The sequence below is a fragment of the Lasiodiplodia theobromae genome, assembly GCF_012971845.1.
Source record: "Lasiodiplodia theobromae strain AM2As chromosome Unknown scaffold_18, whole genome shotgun sequence".
NCBI classification, from domain to species: domain Eukaryota; kingdom Fungi; phylum Ascomycota; class Dothideomycetes; order Botryosphaeriales; family Botryosphaeriaceae; genus Lasiodiplodia; species Lasiodiplodia theobromae.
The window spans coordinates 902,762-920,228 of NW_023336388.1; the positions used below are offsets into that span (position 1 = coordinate 902,762).

At 57.3% G+C, this 17,467-nt stretch overlaps 5 protein-coding genes across 5 annotated transcripts; 2 read left to right on the forward strand and 3 right to left on the reverse strand.

The window, feature by feature from the left end:
• Positions 1-47: 47 nt before the first annotated feature.
• LTHEOB_6480 (Quinate permease) lies at positions 48-2,247 on the forward strand (the record flags this gene model as incomplete). The annotated part of the gene is made up of 9 exons (XM_035515741.1): positions 48-147; positions 209-310; positions 386-608; positions 667-797; positions 862-1,180; positions 1,265-1,481; positions 1,562-1,744; positions 1,847-2,011; positions 2,119-2,247. 9 exons carry the CDS (start codon positions 48-50, stop codon positions 2,245-2,247), a joined length of 1,569 nt encoding a protein of 522 aa, XP_035373063.1.
• Positions 2,248-2,524: 277 nt separating this feature from the next.
• LTHEOB_6481 (uncharacterized protein) lies at positions 2,525-3,344 on the reverse strand (the record flags this gene model as incomplete). The annotated part of the gene is made up of 3 exons (XM_035515742.1): positions 2,525-2,807; positions 2,861-3,136; positions 3,214-3,344. The coding sequence occupies 3 exons, from the start codon at positions 3,342-3,344 to the stop codon at positions 2,525-2,527; spliced, it is 690 nt and encodes a 229-aa protein (XP_035373064.1).
• Positions 3,345-4,682: 1,338 nt separating this feature from the next.
• Positions 4,683-6,654, reverse strand: LTHEOB_6482 (3-hydroxyacyl-dehydrogenase; the record flags this gene model as incomplete). Its single annotated transcript, XM_035515743.1, has 3 exons — positions 4,683-5,812; positions 5,875-6,513; positions 6,570-6,654. The coding sequence occupies 3 exons, from the start codon at positions 6,652-6,654 to the stop codon at positions 4,683-4,685; spliced, it is 1,854 nt and encodes a 617-aa protein (XP_035373065.1).
• A 952-nt stretch (positions 6,655-7,606) lies between these two features.
• On the reverse strand, positions 7,607-9,120 carry LTHEOB_6483 (Cytochrome b5; the record flags this gene model as incomplete). Its single annotated transcript, XM_035515744.1, has 2 exons — positions 7,607-8,934; positions 8,988-9,120. 2 exons carry the CDS (start codon positions 9,118-9,120, stop codon positions 7,607-7,609), a joined length of 1,461 nt encoding a protein of 486 aa, XP_035373066.1.
• A 685-nt stretch (positions 9,121-9,805) lies between these two features.
• On the forward strand, positions 9,806-11,527 carry LTHEOB_6484 (Cytochrome p450; the record flags this gene model as incomplete). Its single annotated transcript, XM_035515745.1, has 2 exons — positions 9,806-9,935; positions 9,993-11,527. The coding sequence occupies 2 exons, from the start codon at positions 9,806-9,808 to the stop codon at positions 11,525-11,527; spliced, it is 1,665 nt and encodes a 554-aa protein (XP_035373067.1).
• Positions 11,528-17,467: the final 5,940 nt, after the last annotated feature.

The window sequence follows — 17,467 nt, forward strand, 5'->3', positions numbered from 1 at the left end:
CGTCCCACTTGCACGCACCTGCGTCTGTGCGACCCTCTCTCCCCATCATGTCTCCCGAGCACGGCCGCATCCCGGATCCGAAAGAGGTGAAGAACTGGAAAGTCCACATCTACTGCCTGGCAGTGTGCTTCGGCGCCGTCGCCCTCGGTCAGCGCACCACCACTGCACCAGCATCCTATCCCCACCACTAACACCCGCCCTCCCGCAGGCTACGATGTCTCCGTCATGGGCGGCACGCTGATCCTTCCCTCCTTCGAGCGCGACTTCGGCCTCGCAAACCTCTCCGAAGACGAGCTGAACGACCTGACCTGTGCGGCCCCCTTCGCTCCCCCAAAAGCGGACCCCCTGTAGCTTGTGCCCCATGCTGACTGTATGCATTCCCCAGCAAACATCCTGTCCGCCTTTCAAGCCGGCATGTTCTTCGGCGCGCTCGGCTCGTACTGGTTCGCGGAGCGCTTCGGGCGCAAGCGCTCGCTGTGCGGCTTCATCTGCGTCTTCATGGTCGGCGCGGCCTTTATGACCGGGTCGAGCGGGCGGCTGGCGCTGCTGATCACCGGGCGGGCTGTTGCTGGTGTTGGGATCGGGGCGACGGCGCCGGTGATTCCTATGTGAGATGCTTCTTCGCTCCGCAAATGCCTCGTTGGCTGCCAGCTGATTCCCGTTCAGATACATCGCGGAGGTGGCGCCGCCGTCGATTCGCGGCAGGCTGATTGGGTTCTACGAGATCGGGTCGCAGGGCGCGCAGATGTTGGGGTTTTGGGTCAATTATGTTGTTAATCGGACGATGAGTCCGGAGGGTGCGTTGGCATCTCTTGCCCTGTACTCTCTCCTTCGTCCTCCTCCCGCTAACCCACAACCCAGGCATGTCCCAATGGCAACTCCCCATCGGCCTGCAAATGCTCCCGGGCTTCCTGATGCTCGTCGTCACGCCCTTCTGCCCGGAGACGCCGCGGTGGCTGTGCAAGAAAGACCGCCTGGAAGAGGCAGAGCGCACGCTGTGCGCTATCCGCGGCTTGCCGGCCGACGACCCGTACGTGGTGCACGAGATGCGCGAGATGGCGGCCGAAGTGGCGTTCGAGTCGGCCATGGCGGGGCAGAATCCGACGCTGAAGTCGCAGCTGAAGCAGCTGATCAAGAAGGGGATAAGGAATAGGGTTGCGATTGGGTTGTGTTTGATGATGTGAGTGTGTTTGTTTTTCCAGGCGGCGGCGGCGGCGGCGGCGAGAGGGAGATGGTTTGGGCGCGGATGATGACAAGCTTCCAGGTGCCAGAACATGACGGGCGTGAACATAATCACGTACTACTCCCCGCGTATCTTCGCGACCCTCGGCATTCAGAGCACCGACCTCAAGCTCTTCGCGACGGGCTTCTACGGCGTCGCCAAGACGGTCGGCATGATCATCTTTTCCTTCTGGGTCGCCGACCACCTGGGGCGGAGGAAGGGTCTCATCTACGGCGCCTTCATCGGCGCGGTGCCAATGGTAAGCGACAATTCTCAAACTCCTTCGCTGGCTTCTCCGCTGTTAGCCTGAAGCGCGCGCACTGTGCTGACGAGAGCCAGTTCTACATCGGCGGCTACGTCATGAAAGCGGACCCGGTCAACAACGACGGCAGCGTCACGTCATCGGGCTGGGGCTACCTCGCCATGGTCTGCGTGTACCTGTACGGCGTCATCTACTGCGCGTCGTGGCAGGGCATCACCTGGCTGTACGCGAGCGAGATCTATCCGCTGCACATCCGCTCGGTGAGTCGCTTCTTCCCTCCTGCCTCCCTCCCTCCCTTCCTTGTCCCCTTCCCCGCTGCGTGCGCTGTGCACGCACAACGCTGACACAAATTAAAACAACAGCTCTGCATGGCCATCACCATCGCCGACGAGCGACTCTGGTCGTACGTCGTCAGCCGGTCGACGCCGTACATGATCAGCGACCTCGGGTACGGGACGTACTTCTTCTTCGGGTCGCTGATGGTGCTGATGGGCTTCTGGGCCATGTGGTGCATTCGGGAGACAAAGGTGAGCTACTACCACCGCTGCCTCCTCCGCCGTCTGCTCCGCGTGCGGCGCAGGACGGCGTTGTTCTGGTGGGGAGTGACTGGATGCTGATATTTCGGGGAAAACAGGGCATGCCGATCGAGGAGATGGATCAGCTGTTCGGCGCGCCGCACGCACAGGAGCTGGATGAGGAGAAGCAGAAGGATGTGGAGTTTCGCGTGGAGAATCTTGAGGATGTGAAGGGGGTGAGGCGGTGATGATGTGTGGGGGGGGAGGTGTGGCTGGCCGCTGTGCGGGGCTGGGACGGGATGGGCGGGGGGGAGCTGTGGTTGCTGGCAACGCTTTTTTTCTTGATGATCTTATGATGGCGTTTGAGTCACTTTCGCACTTCGCAACGAGAGCATAGGAACATTCATTAAGCGCTTCCATATAACGTTTTTCCGAATTTTATGTACAGTCATCCGACATACGCTGCTTAAAAAGAATATTTACGTTTCTTCAAAGAACAAAGAACTCCACGTCTCAAACGCGGAATTACTGCATAGCAGGAATGGTGATGGTGTCGATGGTCCAGATCTTGCCGCCCTCGGTCTGCTTCAGCTCCGAGTAGGTCGCGCCCTGCGACGAGCCGATAGTGTCGCCGAAGGTGGTGTCGGCGCCGGCCAGCGTGATGACGGTGTTGAGGTACTTCTGCTCCTCGATGGTGCCCGTGCAGTCGCTCTGGCACTCAGTGCCGGTGCCGTAGCCCCTCATGTATGGGCCAGAGTCATACTGGAAGTACGTGAGGTTCTTGCCAGTGTCGGCGTCGGTGACGATCCTGGCAACTGTCAGCACTCCATCCATTACCCCCACAAAATTCGAAATACTCACTGCTCCCACGTCGTCCCATCCGCCATCAAGTTGTACTCGATGCGCACCTTGGTGTCGCCGCTGACGACGCCCGCCTCGCCGTCCAGCTGCCCGAAGCTGCCGAACAGCGACGCGCGGATGCACCACTGGCCCTCGGCGGCGCCGCACCACGAGTTGTCGTCGTAGTCCTCCAGCGTCGTCTGCACCAGGTGGCCCGTGCCGTTGCTCATGCCGGGCCACAGGAAAAGCTGGCCGTTCTGGTTCGGCGGCGCGCGGCCGGGGATGAGGGTGGTGACGCTGTGTATTCATTGTTAGTGATGCTGATGGGGATGGATGAGGGGGAGGAGGAGCAGGAGGAGGTGGGTGAGGCTCACGCGTTGACAATGGTCGACTTGGTCGGGCCGAGCGAGACGGCACCGCCCCAGGTGTCGAGGCGCTTCTCGACGGCGGTGGGGGCCGCGAGGGCGAGGGAGGGGAGGATAGCGAGGGCGGTGGAGGCACGCATGGTGTTGAGTGTGGTTAAAGAATGTGTGGTGTTGAGGAAAAGAGTGGATGCGGCTTGGATTGGATTGGACTGTCGATGCCAAACATCAAGGAATTGAGATCTTATAGCTGGTGGGCATAGGGGCCGTGGTCCTACTTCTGGACTCCAGATCGCCCTGCCAAGGGCGATTCGTGAAACCCGCAGCCCGCGTTTACGTGATGGACTGATGGGAGTTTCGGAAATGTTTGCCGCCTCGCTAAACACACTGACATGGTGGTTTTCCCCGGGAAGTCGTGGCCGCAGGCTCGATGGGGAGGAGCGGCAGCGGCGGCAACATACTAATTAGGCGCAACGGCCGTTTTGTTCGTATTGGGCTTGGAGTTTCCGTTTCAGGTCAGACAACTGGGGTTGGTGGCCGAAATGGTGGTTTCACGGGTCGGCGGTCAGCCGGAAATATAGTGCAGCCCTGGCCGCTGCGGGGAATGTGCGTCCGCCATGGTGGTTTCCACCCCACAGTCGCCTAAGCGAGCTGTATAGGAGAAGGAGAGAGCGCGAATCGTGCTGATCCGCGAATCACAAGCATCGAAAAATCGGCTTCTGATTTGCCGGCATCCGAGCTGATTGACAGGTGAGGGTGGTTCTATTCTAGAATAGGGGGGTTTGGGCGCAAATCGTTATGGTTGGAGGGAGTTTTGTGTCTGCTCACGAGTCGCTGTTGTAGATTTCCGTCCGTTGATGGAACAATGTGTTTCAAGCGATTCAACGTTGTTTCTTGGCTGAATGACTCAGAACCATAGAACTATCAGAAACATTGATTTTTCCATAAGCTGTCCGTAGCTATTCAACGATGAAGAATGAGCTTCTACCTGCAGCTGAATGCAGTTGCTATACTAGCGCTTCCAAGAGGCAGAGAAAAGCTTGAGGCCGCAGCTTAACTTGGACGACCCCCCTGTCGACGCCACAGCGTTTTCAAGATTGCCGACATGCCACCGGTCGCGTAATGAAACAGAACGGCTGCAAGACATCAGGTCCGCGGATTCCACAGATTCCGTCAAGGAATTACGCCTAAATCAAGCTTAATTGGCCGCGCTAGAGGGGACAATGGCCCGCATTGCCGAACCCCGCTGAGAAACTCAACCGTGGGCAACGAAGCTGTCCTTCTCCAACACCAAACACTCAGCAGCACTACTTTCTCACGATGCCCATGCCACAGCAACTCCGATGCTTCAGTATTATTAACATTCATTATACAGGAATTAATACACGTCTAAAATCTAAAACGAATTATGAGGTCCAAGTGGGTGTTTCGAAGGGAAGGGAAGCAGCGAAGATACAGACTCTCCATCTCCAGCCCACCTCTCAATCCCACGACAGCGCCAGCCCCGTGAACGCGCACTCCTTATCCTGATACACAACCTCCTTCCTCCCATCCTCTTGCACCCTCCACACCGTGCCTCCCAGATCCGCCACATACCAGCACTCATTCCTCTCATCCCTCTCCACGCCAATCGCCTCGTCAAAATTCTGCGCGACGACCCTCCACGACTTCCCCACCACCTCGCCCTGCGCATCCAACACCACCCTATTCAACGAGTTCCCAAACGGCACCTCCCCGCGATCCGTCCACACCAGCTCGCCGCGCTCCCCATCCCACAGCAAGTCAATCGGCTCCGGCAAGCCCTCCAGCAAACACTTCACGCTGCCCTTCGGATCCTTAATCTCCGCGCTGAAGATGCGTCCCTTCCCCCCCTTCGACGGCCCCTTCTGCGTCCAGAAAAAACGCCCCAGCGCCGGCGCGACCGCGACGCCGACGCACCACCGCGTCTGGTCCTGCCGCTCCTCCTCGTCCGTCCAATCCCCTGCTTGCACGATGGTCTCCAGCTCGCTTCCGTCCATGTTGCACCGGTGCACGCGCATGCCCTCGCGGTCGCACACGTACAGCTTCCGTGCTTCGGCATCCAACGCGATCTGCTTCGGCGTGTGCAGCCCGGCGCCGGGCGGCACGAGCGTGCGCATGTCGCTGCCGTCGAGGTTGGCGGAGAGGACGGCGCCGTCGTTGGCAGTCGGGATGCCCATGTGGGTCCAGATCATGCGCGGTTGCGGGGTCGCGGCGCGGTCGATGACGATGCCGTCGGGGAGGTTGAGCGATGTGAGGAGCGGGGTGGCGGTGGCGGTGTTCGGCGTTAGGGAGAGGATGCGGCCGCGGTAAGAGACGTCGGCGGCGGTGGTGGCGCCGGCGAGGGGCGCGGAGAGGCCGATGTCGAGGACGGTGATGGTGGGGTGGGGGGATGGGGCGGCGGCGGCGGCGGGCGAGGTGGTGGTGCCGTTGGTGGTGGTCGGCGTGGGGTAGAAGCCGCCCTGCGCGCTCTTGCGGCCGAGCTTGCCCTTGGAGACGTAGTGCTGCTGGAGGTACTCGAGATGGGATGTCGGCAGGCCGCGCTCCTTGATGTAGTGCTGCTCGATGAAGGCAACGGTGTCGAGGCCGACGTCTGTGCGAGGCGGTGGTTAGCCTGAGGTAAGAGAGAGAAAGAGCCAGGGAAGGGAAGCCTACGGTCCATCATATCGCACGGCTTCAGCTTATCGCCAAACATGTGCACCCACACCTCATCCAGCTCCTGCGGCACCGACACGCCCTCGTCCATGATCATCAGGAACTCGCGCTTGATGGCCGCCCACACCCGATTGAATATAAACCCCGTCGACTCCTTCCTCGCCACATACGGCTTCAACCCGGCCTCGCGGTGCCGCTCGACCAGGAACGGGAAAATGGCCGGCTCGGTGTAGCCGTCCGTCATCAGCTCGACGACCATGTTGACGGTCGGCATGAAGTAGTGCGTGTTGAGGATGCGGCGCTTGGTCGCGTCGCCCACCTTCTCGAGCATCTCGCTCGACTTGTACGACGACGAGTTCGAGCACAGCAGCGCGTCGGCGGGCGCGAGGGCCTCCAGCTCGGCGAAGGTGTCGATCTTGATGGACAGCTTCTCCGGCACTGCTTCAAAGACGAGCCACGCGTCCGCGACTGCATCGCCTAGGTTTTCGAAGGCGACGGCGCTGCCGACGTTGGTGCAGCCGGTGAAATCGCGGGCGTAGGTGGAGACGTTGGAGGAGACGAAGTCGACGGCTTCGGAGCGCTGCGTTGCGCTCGGGTCGCGGATGTGCACCGTATAGCCGGCCGACGCCCAGCAGCAGGCTGTGGAAAGCGGGTTAACTTGCTGTCATGTTACGGCTGTGTGAAGGTTGACGTACCGATACGGCGGCCCAGCACGCCGCCGCCAAGGACGGCGACGGGTCTTGAGGCGTAGTTTGCAGGTGGAGTCCAGGTACTCGACATGGCGTGACTGACAAAGGAGAAATCTTCAGACTGGAGAAAGAGCTGGGGTATGATGGGGCAGAAATCCACTGACGTCGCCCATGGCGGCACATATATACAGGCTCAGGACAGTGACGTTCATCCTGATCACAGCATTTTCTCCTTTCCCCGGCCGAGAGCGCAGTTTACTCAACTGCCCGATGTCCGCGGCAGACGGCAGTCAGGCTGTGAGCGTTCGGACCGCATCGTGGAAGTCTCGGACGAGCTGTGGAGACCGATGCTATCAGGGACGAACCCAGAGCGGCGGTATTATCCCTGGTAGTGCCGATCTTCCACGTGTGCGCCGTTACGCTAATCTACAAGGAGCTAGTGTGGAGAGCCTTGGCCTGCGTCAAGCCATACGAAATACCACCTCTGCCCACCTCATCTCCAGTCCTCCTCGGTCTTTGGGGATCTCCCTTGGTTGAACATCACTGATTGCTTTAAATTCTCCCTAGACATGTTCCGTATCAACATGTGATTCTGGCAGAACTTCCAATGTGCGCAGCCCAGCGCGGACGGAGATGTCTCGTCAGTCTCTCGGCTTCTGATTTTTCACTCAATTTCTCCTCCTTTTCGGCTTGAAGTCAGGAGTCTGATGCTTCACTCAGTCTCTCATGCATTTCGGCTTGAAGTCAGGAGTCTAATCCCTCACCTCGGTCTGTATACAAGTACCGAGGAACATCACATGAAGGAGGAGTGAAATTTGATGAACGATTGTGGTATTTCGACATGTCTATCCGCAATATGATCTCCGCCGATCTCAACCCTATCTATCATCGCAAAAAATAGAACCCTACTGAAAAGAAGAAGTCTAGAACAGACCGAATAAACGAAGAACAACACGAGTGCAATGACGCCGCCGTATGCAGATCAAACAACCTCTCCGCAAATCCCTCAGCCCTACACAAACAACCCCTCATCCCACCCCCACCTAAAACGTAAAGACCTGATCACTCATCTTGCACACCGTGCCCGGCACCTGGAACCCCATCTCCTTCAAGCTCCCCTTCGCCGCCTTCACCATGCCCGGCGGGCCACACAGCACAATCTTCGTATCTTCCGCCACTGCCGGTAGGCGCTCCTTCATAACCTCCTTCGTCACGTACCCCACACCACCCGTCCACCCCCCCTCCGCCGGCGGGTGATCCAGCATATAATGCACGCGGAAATTCCGCGGATACAGCCGCGCGAACCGATCCAGCTCCTCGCGCAGCAAAATGTCTTCCTCGCCGCGATTCGCGTACACCAGGCTCACCTCGGTCAGGTCCTTCGGGTCCTCACATATCGCGCGGATCAGCTGGTACATGGGCGTTATCCCCGTGCCGCCCGCGACCATGCCGATGCGGCGCGCCCACCCGCGGCGGTACCGCATCGCGCCCTTGGGCCCGCGGAAGGCCACTTCGTCGCCGACGCGCAGGTTCGCGAGGTACCCGCCCGTCAGCGCGCCGTCGGGGTAGAGTTTGATGACCAGCTCGAGCTTGCCCGGGTCGCTGTTGTTGCTGGTGGGGGTGTAGCTGCGCGCGACGTGCGTGCCGTCGGGCAGCGTGCCGCGGATGCTGACGTGCTGGCCGATTGGCAGCCCCAGCACCATTTTCTCGTCCGGAAGCGCGAAGACGTAGCGCACCGTGTTGGGGGAGAGTTGGTCGATGCGCACGAGCGGGAGCGGCTTGTACGTGTGCGCGTCGAGGAAGCCGGTGACTTGACGTGTGACGGTCGAGGGACCGACTTTGATGCGCGAGGGGTAACGACCGAAGCCCGTCCCGATGGTGAAGGCGGCAGACGCCCGGTTGAAGGCGTAGGCGCTGCCGAGCGCGAAGGCGGCGGTGCTGAGGAGGACGCCGGACCAGAAGTCGTTGGGGCCGCTGGCTACGGGGAGAGACGGCAGAGTAGGCAGGCGCTTCAGCAGGGCCGGGTCGATCAGGCGCGCGGTGATGGCGGCGCGGGTGCCGGCGGCGGCGAGGGCGGTGAGCGTGAGGGTGGTGAGGAAGGCGGTTGGGATGGAGCTGCCGGAGCCGGATTTCGCGACGGCGGTGGTGGAGGATGAGGGTGTCCGGCTGACGACGCGGACGGCCTTCTTGGGCTTGTTGGCGGCCGCTTCTTCGGCGCTGAGCACGCCGATGAGGAGCGGCTGGAGGAGCTCCCGCGCGTCTTCCGAGTGGCCGACGTCTTCGAAGGCGGCGGTGCAGTCGGTGCCGGCGACTTCTTCGATGGCTTCGGTGCCGCCCGGGTGGTCGAGGAGGTAGTTTGTCACATCGTAGACTGGAGTTGTCTTAGCGATTTTTTCTTTGGGAGCAGGAGTGTTGGAGTGCTACCTTTGCCGTGGACGACAATCCACATGTCATTCTTCTTGTTGTGTGCGGCCACCTCTTTTAACGAGTAGATGGGCACCTCAACCTCGGGCTTCCATTGAGCGCCGGGCTCGGTTCTTGCTTCTGTGGACACCATGATTTCTGTGGAGGAAAATTAAAAAGGAGAAGTTGAAAGTTGCAAAAGTTTCGTTGCGCTACTGAGGATCCCCAAGCCTTTTCTTTTCTCTTCTCAAGGGAGACACGGCCGAATGCTACAGGGGGGTTCCACCAGCACGACGCTGCACGCCTCAACAATTAAAAAGCATTGTCGCCACGGGGGACATTTGGTTGTTGCACGGTGACGTTGCAAGGTCCGTGTCATCGGCCGAAGAGGCTCGTCCGCGGATGGGTGTACCGGATACGCCCGTAAGTCGGCGCGGGTGTGGCGCTTGATTGGCTGCAGGAGGCGTCGTCCAAGCTTTTCCTTCGAGAAGAACCACAGAACGTCATCGGCGGGCCGAGCCGCGGGCGAACAGTTGTCAGCAGCCGAATCAGTCGTCGCGCATTGGCTGGCAGGCCAGAGATACGCAGTCGGGCCGGCCGCTGCAATCTCTTGCAAGGCCGAATGCCTCGGGATCGCTGCTAGAAACGGGCCTCTTTGCGTCAGTGCTCGGCCGACTATCCTCACCCCGACCGATATACTCGTCCGCTCCCCGTAGACGGGATGAAGGCAATTCGCGCTCCCCTCCCAAACGCCTCTGGAGTATAAGTGCGCTGCGGGCCTCGGCGCAGAGAGAAATAGTCTCCCCAAGCTCAAACTCCCTTTTCTCACATCAGCCACCATGTCGAATCAATTCTACCTGTGGGGCGAAGACGCCTCCACCGCCATCGACGTCGAGGTCGATCTGCAAGAAAACCTCGACAGCTTCAGACACACAATCGCTGGCCAGTTCGCCATCGTCGAGCCGTCAGGTGAGTTTTCCCCGCACCTGTGAAACCCCCGCCCAGCGTCTGACATTTCTGCCTCAGGCATCGACTTCCTGGCACCCGAAGGCCACAGTCTCGCCAGCCCGTCCGAAATCGTCGACACACCCGGCCCCATCGCCATCTCCATCGATGGCAAAAAAGTGCGCGAGGCGCCCGCACCCAAGGGCCTGCCGTTCGTGGGCAACTACTACGAGATCTTCCCGGACCACCTGGGCAACCACCAGCGGCTGTTCGACCACTACGGCGCCGTGTTCAAGACGACCAACATGGGGCGCACGACGTACCACACCAACGACCCGGAAATCGCCACCATCGTCTTCTCCGAGTCCGACTTCTTCACCAAGCTCATCACGACCGAGCACCCGCTCTACGGCATCAAGCAGCCAACCGCCGGCATCTTCCTCGGCGACACCGACACCGAGGACTGGCGCGTCGCGCACAAATTCCTGCCCCCCGCCTTCGGCCCCAAGGCGGTGCGGCACTACGCACCCACCATGCAGCGCACCGTCGAGAAGGCCTTCGACGTCTTCGACGAGCTCGACAAGAACGGCGAGGCGTGGAACGTCTACCAGCACATGCTCAAGCTCGGCTCCGAGGCCGTCGGCAAGCTCGTGCTGGGCATGGACTTCGGGCACTTCGAGAGCGTCGACGCGCCCATCCACCGCATGGTCCTGTGCATCGCCGAGTCGCTAGAGCTGAACAAGAAGGTCACGTCCATGGGCGACTGGTACGCGGCGCTGCCGTTCGGCGACCCCAAGCGCCTGCGCAACCTGCAGGGCGAGATGGAGCGCATGCTGGACGAGGTCATCGCGCAGTGCGCCGCCGGCGGCACCGAGGACCTCGAGCTGCAGGAGGCCGCGCTCAAGGCGACGTGCGTCATCGACTACGCCGTCCGCGCGGTGGATAGCAAGGGCGAGCGCCTGCCCAAGAAGAACCTGACTGGCGCGCTCGTCGTCGCGACGGGCGCCGGCTTCACCACCACCTCCTCTCTCCTCTCGTGGCTCATCTACGGCCTCGTCACGTACGACGGCATGCAGGAGCGCCTGCTGCAGGAGCTCGTCGACGCCGGCATCGACGAGGACACGCAGTGGGACGCCGATACCGTCGATAAGCTGCCCTTCCTCGTCAACTACATCAAGGAGATGCAGCGCCGCCACAACCCGTCGTTCCAGCCCGCCCGCACCGCGAAGGTCGACCTCGTCCTGCCCGGCGGCTACAAGATTCCCAAGGGCGCGGTTGTCGTGCCCGCGCTGCACCACATTCACAATAACCCGAAGCTGTGGGATAACCCGGCCAAGTTTGACCCCGATCGCTGGGAGACGGAGAGCGTGAAGAATAGGCATCGGGGCACGTATTTGCCGTTCGCCACCGGGCCGCGCGGGTGTATTGGGTTTAACTTTGCGCTGCAGGAGGTAAGGATTTTCTTGCCGAAGCTGGTGTACAGGTACCACTTTACGAAGGTGGGGGATGATGCGGTTGAGTATGATCCCATGTTCCAGCTTATTCGTCCGGTCAACTTGTATGTGCGGGCCGAGAGGAGGCAGAAGTGGCCGCCGAGGAGTGAGGCGAAGGCGTAGGTGTGTTGGCAATTGCAGTGCATGATGGGCAAAATGGTATATCATTGGGCGGAGTTCTAGATGGTAGATAGACGGGCGCATGTATGCTTCTTTTATATCCCTGTACATGATGTATTATTCCAAGAATGGCAGTCTTGAACTTGTTGTTATCATTGCATGCATTGCTCTCTACGGGGTTCGGTTTTTCGCCCATGCCATGGGTTGTTGAGACATTCGTCTGGACGTGTATGTAAAATTATTAATTCGACATTTTCGTCCGGACAATAGCTTCAGCTACCCATGAAATGCACGGAAAACAAATCAACGCCAGCCTTCTGAGGAAAGGCTCTCTGTATTTGTGATTCAAAAGTCGTGAAGGCGAAGAGTGCCATGTAGCGTTCACAAGTCCGCGTCTCTCAAACTGCTACAAATTACTACTCAAGGTCCCAACGGAATATCAATGTGTTTTTTCAAAATTCTCAAGGGCTCTCAACTTTTGATTGCAAATCGTATCTAACCAAGTACGATGGTCTCGAAAACAGGCTTTGCCGCCTTCCATTCCTTGAGCGTCACCGACCCAAGCCCCATCCTATAAGCAACGCCGTCAACACGTCGGATCCGCATGACATTTACTCTCCAAATACGCTTATGCCTATGACGCCTGTAACGTCTGTCAAGTTTAGGGTCATCATAATCATGACCCTTGTCAGAAAGATCGTCACTCTCTGTAAAAGAAAGGGCGATCATTCCCACATATTCAAGCTCTCCTGAACCTTCACATGATTGTTGCATGCCTTCTACATATTCACCATCCCTAGCTGGGCCTTTATTCTCATAGTCGATTATTAGGTCCTTTGGAAAACGAGCAGATTGAGTGCGAACAAGAATGTGTCCTGGGCGGAGGCAGAGGGGGTATTTCTCAGCCAAACCTAATTGCGAGGGTGTCGATGACGACTGTAGCCCGCGACTCTGGAGCCAGAAAGATTGGTAAGATTTCCAAATTGATTGAGACCATTGGGACTTGAAAATCGGCGCTGTGGCCTTTCCCAAGTGTGGTGGGTGCTCTCCTTGAAAGAAGCCTGCTTTCCACGCCTGATCTAACAGCGATGAATTGTATTTGAAGTTTTCATCACTTCCATGGCCGATGAAGCGAAGTTCAGAGTTGCCACTCGCCGTACGGAGGTTCATAGCCCAGGTAGCGACGGGTAATGAATCCCTAGCAGAATGGGCCCCCGAGAAATCCACTCCTCCCATGACAGACAGCCATGACCAACTCGGGAAGATGTCATTGTCGGTCGACTGCCGAGTCACTCTCCGTCTATCCTTAGCGTTCCAACAAAGAGCAGCATCGAATGATCGAAGGGGGGATCCGTAGGCGTGCTCTTCGCCATAGGACCTCCGCAGCACCCCCGAGAATGCTTTCTCGATGTCAGTATCATAGCTTAGTGTCCGGCGAGAATAAGCCTCGACAGACTTGAAGAAGTCTTTGATTGAGCCGAAAACACTGGTGGTGGTGGTAGGCGGATTGGGAGGCTCTGCAAGGATTTTGCGGGATGACTTTTTGCGCTCGTAGAAGACACCGTAATCGGTGAAGAAGATGAGGTTTGCCGAGAACACTGCTTCTTGGTATGTCCAGCCTCTCTGATTCCACGCCATTCGTGGCACTATGTCATTGACGAACGCAGGTAGTTTCTCAGTCAATTCCACGCCCTGTATGCGTATGTGGGCCTGTCCGGGCGAACGTTCAGTGGAGACTCCTGGCAAGCCGTATGAGGCACCCTTCCCTGCTGCGGCGACAAAGGTAGCCAACGCACTTTCATAGATAGAGTCCATTTGGTTGATCAGATTGTGCTTGGTCTGCGGGTCGTCTTGTACTATGCAGAACCGATCCACCCACAAGTAGGGGATTTTCAGTTCTGAAGCTGCGGTCATAGCATCAAGGATGGTCAAGGGGACGCCTGCTTGCTTGAGTGCACCTGGCTTTTCAAGGTCGCGAATATTTGCCAAGTTTGCTTGCAAGTCCCCCTGATTCGAACTGCCCCAGACATAACTGAGCGCTGCGTATTTACAGCTTCTTGATTGTGACACGATGCAGGCACTTTCCACATCAATCACCAGGAAACTTTGAGAAAGCCGTGGCGTCGAAGTGTGCTGACTGGCGAGATTGTCGGAGTGTGGCGGCGATGTTTCAGACATGTGCTCGTGCTTCCACTTGTGTAGAGCCCCCCAGTCAACCTTTGAGGAAAGGGTTGCAGGAGTCCTGTTGGGCTTGCGCGCGTCATGAACGGAGAATTGAATTGCTTTCGGTACTCCATGACGTCCCCGGAGGACGGGGCCATCGCTGTTGAATTCTAGGAAGATGGGTTTTCCTTCCCCTGGAATCGTTTCTTGCCAGAACCGATATCGATTGGCCATCAGACCACAGAAGAACCGGCAGAGCGGACAGTTCTGCCGCGATTGCAGCTCGGAAAAACTGCCTAGTTCGACTTTCAAGTCCTTTAGGTTTGTATATTGTCCATTGCCAGAGCCCCATCCTGACAAGCAGAGGAGGATGTGCCGGATGCGGAGGTGCTGACAGAAGGTGCAACAATCAGAAGGACCGATATCTTGCGGACAATCCTTGCATGGGTTGTGAAATAGTGTCGAATGAAAGGTACAGCTTGTCGACATTGGTTGGTAATCTTTGAATTTTAGACATTTGCAGAGAGAACAAGGGAGGCCTTTCGTCAGCCCGTTCGATGGTCTCTCCGGTGATTCCATACCGGCAAAAGCGTCTGCAGGCAGTGCCAAGTCGAGAACACCAGTAATGAGCTGGGGAGGTATGCTTTAATTTTGATTGGCCGCTCTTGTGTTTGTCTTCCTGAGCAGTTCTGAATCACATGTCGGTAGGAGGAACGAAATTGATGAGCTCAGTTTGAGGTAGAAGAGGGAAAAGCGGGGTAAAATTTGTTTTCCAGGCAGTATTAGGCAACAGGTCTTGCTGCATCATCTGATTCAATCTCATCTGTAGAAGTACGTGGTTGAGTCCTATGAGTGGATCGGCAAGGCTTAGTTCTTACTTAACCTGGCATGCTGCATATGCAGCAGAGCAGGGAAGAATTTTTCAAGCCCTGGCGCAGATCAGTGACTTTTTCAACCCAGCCTGGTCATATCTGGCCAATCATATTAAGCGCATTGTAGCCAGAGAACCGCGAGAACATGGGTACCCAAATTTACGAAGAAGCTCACATTTAGCAAGTGCACATTCACCATTTCCACCATAATCGCCTTCAATAACACTAAGAATAGCGGGATAAATAAATACTGTTGCGGGCTGCGAGGCAACCGCAAAATCCTACTACACGCAGTCACGTGGCCGTAGCTGGCCAGGACTACCTCCGATGGGAGTACAGGGGTAATGGATGGTAGTCTGCAATACGCCATTCTTTATATACACATGCAAGGAGAGTTGAAGCTAACGTCCGGAAGTAAACGTATAATTATTAATTTGACATCCACGTACAGATAGTAGTTTCACATACCCATTAAATAAGTGAAAATAAGTCCTCGCTAGTCTTCGTCCGTAATGCCACTCTGTAATCTCACACGCCTACCGCTTTACAAAACGATATTCGTGCGCTAGCATTTTCTATATATGACAGCGGTGAATCTTTTATTTCTTTCTCATCCTGCTGCACATTCTCGCTCTCCCTCTTCTCCTTTTGCTTTGCCTTCCATTCCTTTTGCCAATTTCCCAACCATTTTCCGTCCCGGTGTACGTGGACCGTGCGGTCCTTTTCTTTCTTTCCAGGCGTCTCAGCTTGACAGAGCAGATTGTGCATCAAAGAATTGAAAGGGCAATCCGTAAGCGTGCTCTTGACCAAAATCTCTGCTCGTCATTTAACTATGCGGTTTCGAAGACTCCTTCGGCATGACATTCCCTACTCCCCGAAGCGAACACAGGCTATTTCTTCTTCTGTTGCACTTGGCGATGAAAGATGATGGTAATTGTCTGCACTGAATGGGTGGCATAAGGACTGAGTGGGCGGTTAGCCGGGTGCCGGCTTTATACCCTGCTCAGGTGACTAAGCTAACTACGGTTTTGCTACAGTACATTGTGCAACATCTTCTTCTTCTGCTTCTCGGCCTGCTCAGCCTTCTTCTCCTCCTTCCGCTTGTTCTTCCAAGCCCTCTGCCAGTTCCCCGACCAGGCGCCCCACTTGTCTACGTGCGCTGTGCGCTTCTTCTCCTTCTTCCCCTGGGAGGAGCGATCTTGCCAAAATTTTGTTTGTATGATCCACTCATCCTCATTTTCCAGATTCGGCGGGTGGGTTCATGGCTCGATGGGGGTGCGGCTTAGAAATTTCGCTCAACCCGCCCCCCGGCACCTGCGATGTTCTTCTCGGTCGCCGATCGCCATTTCATGGGCTGGTTCTCCAACCAAGACCGACTGCCGAGCTTTTTCGAGCCTCAGATATAGTTAACGGGCGGAGAGGGTCCAGGACGTTGGGTGGCGAGGAACGGAGTGGCCGGCGCGGCGGCGAGCGGTGGTGGTGATGCGGATGGTTGGTTGTCGGCCGCCAAGCACTGCGGCTTCACACGGCGAGCGGTCGGCAAGTACTCAGGGCGTTCAGTGGCGGCGAGAGCAGAGCGGGAGGTCGGAGAAGGGCGTGGGGCGGGGCGGGACGACGGTGGTGCGCAGTGGCTGCACGCGCGCGAGGCGCGCACGACAACAGAAACAGAGGAAGCCAAACGAAAAAGCACTGGATGCGGTGCGGTGGTGGTCATCTTCGATGGTGGTGTTGGACGGTTGATTGCCGACCCCCAAACTACCGCGCCTTCGAGCTCGCTGGCGCAAGCCAAGGTTCCAGAGCGGGAGACGGCGAGAGCAGATCGGAGGGTTGGAGAGGGAGACGGCGGCGGTGCGGCGGAGAGCAGTGGCTGCATGCGGAACACGCGTAGGACAACGTAGTGGGGGAAAAGCGATGAGGCATCGCGCGTGCGGCGGTGTTTCGAAATGTGGGCAGCTGCTTGTTGCCGGACGCGCGGCGTCGAGGTCAGTTGGCTGCCCACAAGTGCTCTTGCCCTTTCGGGAAACTGCCACGGCCACGCGGCCACGATATTGAATCATAGGTCTTTCACGTATCCGAAATTATTACCACATAGCCCTGTCGGATGGGTTGCGAGTGGCTCGAAGTACTACTCAAGGAAAAATGATTTGGCGTGTTGATTTGGGGACGAAGTATTTCCGGGAGGGTTCTGAAATTCGCCGAAGTGGCTGCTCCTCTTGGAAAGCCAATCAGAGTGGCTTGCTTAGACTGTTCTCGGTGCTAAAACAGTTTGGCGATTCACTAGCATTTGACGTTGCAATCCAGGGTCCGGCATTAAAGTAGCAGTACTGGCACGATGACGTAGATCGGTCTCGATAGAAAACTTTTCAACACTCTCACCAGACATTCAGACTCCAACACCATGCCATTTTGCCGCCTTCCAATGCGGTTACCCATTTCGCCTCTTCACCCACTAGGTGCACGATCGCGTGTCACTTCGCTGCGGCGACGCTCGCCATCGGCGCGCCTTAGCCGCACAACACGCTGCCAACATCACGGACTGGTCGGAAACAAAGAAACTGACGACGATGACGATGAATATGAAGTCGGGGACGTGATGGAGGAGGATAGAGTACTTGACTTCCAAGAGAACTACTTTCCTGTCAAGCTCGGTCAGATCTTTGACGGCAGATACCAAATATTACAAAAGATATACTGGAGCCGCTCCTTCACTCACTGGTTCTGTCTAGACCAGAGGTCTGTAGATGCGCTCATAGGTTTTATCCCTACGCCGGCAGCTAATGTGCTTTTAGAACGAACCGCTACGTTACTCTAAAGGTATCAACCGCCATGTCTACCAAATTCGATGATCACCTCGTTACCCGAGAGCTGCAGAACTACCGTTACATCCAATCAATTAACTCTACCCATC